The sequence below is a fragment of the Fibroporia radiculosa genome (genome assembly GCF_000313525.1).
Source record: "Fibroporia radiculosa TFFH 294 genomic supercontigs, scaffold15437, whole genome shotgun sequence".
NCBI lineage: Eukaryota > Fungi > Basidiomycota > Agaricomycetes > Polyporales > Fibroporiaceae > Fibroporia > Fibroporia radiculosa.
The window spans coordinates 2,371-5,199 of NW_012133488.1; the positions used below are offsets into that span (position 1 = coordinate 2,371).

Sequence of the window (2,829 nt, forward strand, 5' to 3'; positions counted from 1 at the left end):
TAAACAGGTGAAGCAGTCCACGGAACATGGCGTCCACGAAGGGGCTGGGTGACGAGTGAGTGAGGAAAAGGAGGAGGATACTTTACCATGGCGATATATATGATTGACAGATAGAGCGTGAAGGGCCGAAACACATCGCCGCCGCACTACATATGGGCGTGATGCTCCAATACTAGCCTTGACAGTTTGCCGCCCATCCTCAGTGGGACTGATTATTGGTTTGAGAAGGCCGCGCAACAGCTACAAATGACGCTCCGTTCAAAGCATATGTTGGATACCAGTCAAACGACCGGGACCACACACCTTTAGGATGGCATTCTCTGTTCATATGCAATGAGTTTGCGAAACTTACTATCCAGTTCTTGAACATTCAATCATGGCAGCAGTGTTTGATGCAAGTGACAAAGTCACAGCTTCGTAGATCCGCCGAGGAGACGAACTCGGGAGACGAATTGTAGGCCATTAGGGAGTTCCAGCATTATTCAAGCTTGGTCGATGTATGTAACAACAGCATGTGCAAATATGGTCTGCTTCAACGAGCTCAGCTGAAGGGGCCTGAGGATTGGTCTCGTACCCAAACGGGTCTCGTATTCGACACGTCTGGGTACGAGACCACTGAGGATACGGCTGAGCACCGAAGCGCTGAACAGCGGCGGCCCCGCTGGTACCTCAGGTGATCAATGAACGTTTCAATGAGAAAAATCGAGATAATCGAGTTGGCATGAATTACATAATTCAGCTTTCTTCGCGCTTAGTGACCCAGTTTCTCGATTTAATTAATGTCACTTTCCACTGGGAATGAACATGCGTGGACATTGGAGGATCACGTGTACTGGGGCTTCATACTTGAGTAGTGACTGTTAGTGGCTGTCACCTCATTCTCCTCTATTCAAAGCGACCAATTCTTCTCAGTGGCCGTAGAATGTTACGAACTCGCTGCTCTGCATTTTGTAGATTGCGCTCAAGGAACTATGCCACTGCATTGGGCCCTCACGCACTGGTGCTTCTCGAACACCGTGATGGTGCTATCGAGTCCGGGTCGCTCTCGGCGGTCACAGCGGCGCAGCAACTAGGCGGTCAAATCACCGGCCTCATCGTGGGTGGCCCCGAGCAAGTGCAGGCCGTTGTGCAGAGGGCGAAGAAGTGAGTGTTGCGGAGTTTTCGCGGTACAACCAGGGATAACTGACGTATCCAAGCCTGAGTGGATTGACTATGCTGCTTCATAGCAGTTCGCCGCAGTACGCCAATCAAGTCCCTGAAGTTGTCTCGCCCTTGATAGAACGTCTCCTCGTTAACGGATCGTCGTTCACTCACGTTGTCTCCGCCCACTCATCCTCAGCCAAGTCTTTGCTTCCCCGCATTGCTGCCAAGCTCGACCTCCCCGCCGTCTCGGACGTGACCTCTCTCGAACACGATAGCTCTTCCAACTCAACCACCTTCACTCGCCCCATATATGCGGGGAACGCAATTGCAACTGTCAGAGCTCCCTCGTCGATCCCACTCAAGTTTTTCACGGTACGTTCTACCGCATTCTCAGCAGCGCCGTCGGGAGGGGCAGAAGAGGCGGAAGACAAGGCAGTAGAACCGGTCGAGGTGGCCGATTTACCTTCACAGCATATCAGGTCCGACTATACCAAGTCTGACCGGCCAGACCTTGGTGTCGCTAGTAGAGTCGTGTCGGGTGGTCGCGCACTTAAGAATGCAGAGACATTCAAATCGACGTTGGAGCCATTGGCAGATGTTTTAGGTGCTGCTATCGGTGCATCGCGTGCTGCGGTAGACGCTGGCTATGCGGACAACTCTCTCCAGGTTGGGCAAACTGGCAAAGTCGTTGCGCCGGAACTTTACATGGCGCTGGGAATCTCTGGAGCCATCCAGCATCTTGCAGGAATGAAGGATTCCAAGCTCATTGTCGCTGTGAACAAGGTATTGCGTCACGAACAACTGAGTTTGGTTGTGCTCAATGTGCATACATTATCCAGGATCCTGATGCGCCGATCTTTCAAGTGGCAGATGTCGGGTTGGTAGCAGATCTATATGAAGCTGTCCCAGAGCTAGTTCAGAAGTTGAAGCAATGAAAATGAGGACCACCGTTGCATTGTATATCCTGCGGGGTGGGGAAGCTGGTCTAGACGAAAGTAAAGGACCTGTGGAAAGAGAGATGTATACGATCGCCTGGATGCTATTTGGCAAAACTTGACTCCCTGGCGGGGAGTCGAACCCCGCTTTCGCGCGCACACAGCAGTAATGACAGGCGCGTGTACTAACCGATATACTACCAGGGACTTGTCCTTTAATGAAATATCGATGTGCTTTCACCTGTCTGCACAGAGACACCTGCTCACCGCGTCGAGAGCCACACACCTCGCAAGCTCCACTCCCGCGCATGAGTAAGCACCCCCGTTGACGGGCACACAGCGACACTCAGGAGCTCTCCCAGCTCTCGTCCTGACTGTCGTCTTCTACTCGCCCGCCGGCGTGTCACCTCGTATTCGTTGCTATCAGCTTTCGTCCTGACCGTCACTTTTCGCTCGCATCATAGTGTATAGTCAACTTTCGTCTGCCCACCTTCCCTCCCTTACACTTTAGTAGCTACCCGGTTTCGTCCTGTAGTCTCACAAACCTTTAATCGACTTGTCTTGGCCGGCGGTGGATATACATACTCGTGGCCGGCTGAGCCCCGCTAAAAATGTCGCCAGGGACTACAAGTGTACGAAATAGGCATGTTGGTTATATTAGAACCATAGCGCTGGTATGAAATTTCAGATGTTCCATAAAAGAGCCTGGGCTTTTCGTACTTCGTCGGCGGGCGAAGTCTCCAACAGCCAA

At 52.1% G+C, this 2,829-nt stretch overlaps 1 protein-coding gene across 1 annotated transcript; it reads left to right on the forward strand.

Annotated features, from left to right (window-relative positions):
* Positions 1-922: 922 nt before the first annotated feature.
* Positions 923-2,078, forward strand: FIBRA_07662 (uncharacterized protein; the record flags this gene model as incomplete). The annotated part of the gene is made up of 3 exons (XM_012329336.1): positions 923-1,143; positions 1,197-1,926; positions 1,983-2,078. 3 exons carry the CDS (start codon positions 923-925, stop codon positions 2,076-2,078), a joined length of 1,047 nt encoding a protein of 348 aa, XP_012184726.1.
* Between the last annotated feature and the right edge of the window lie 751 nt (positions 2,079-2,829).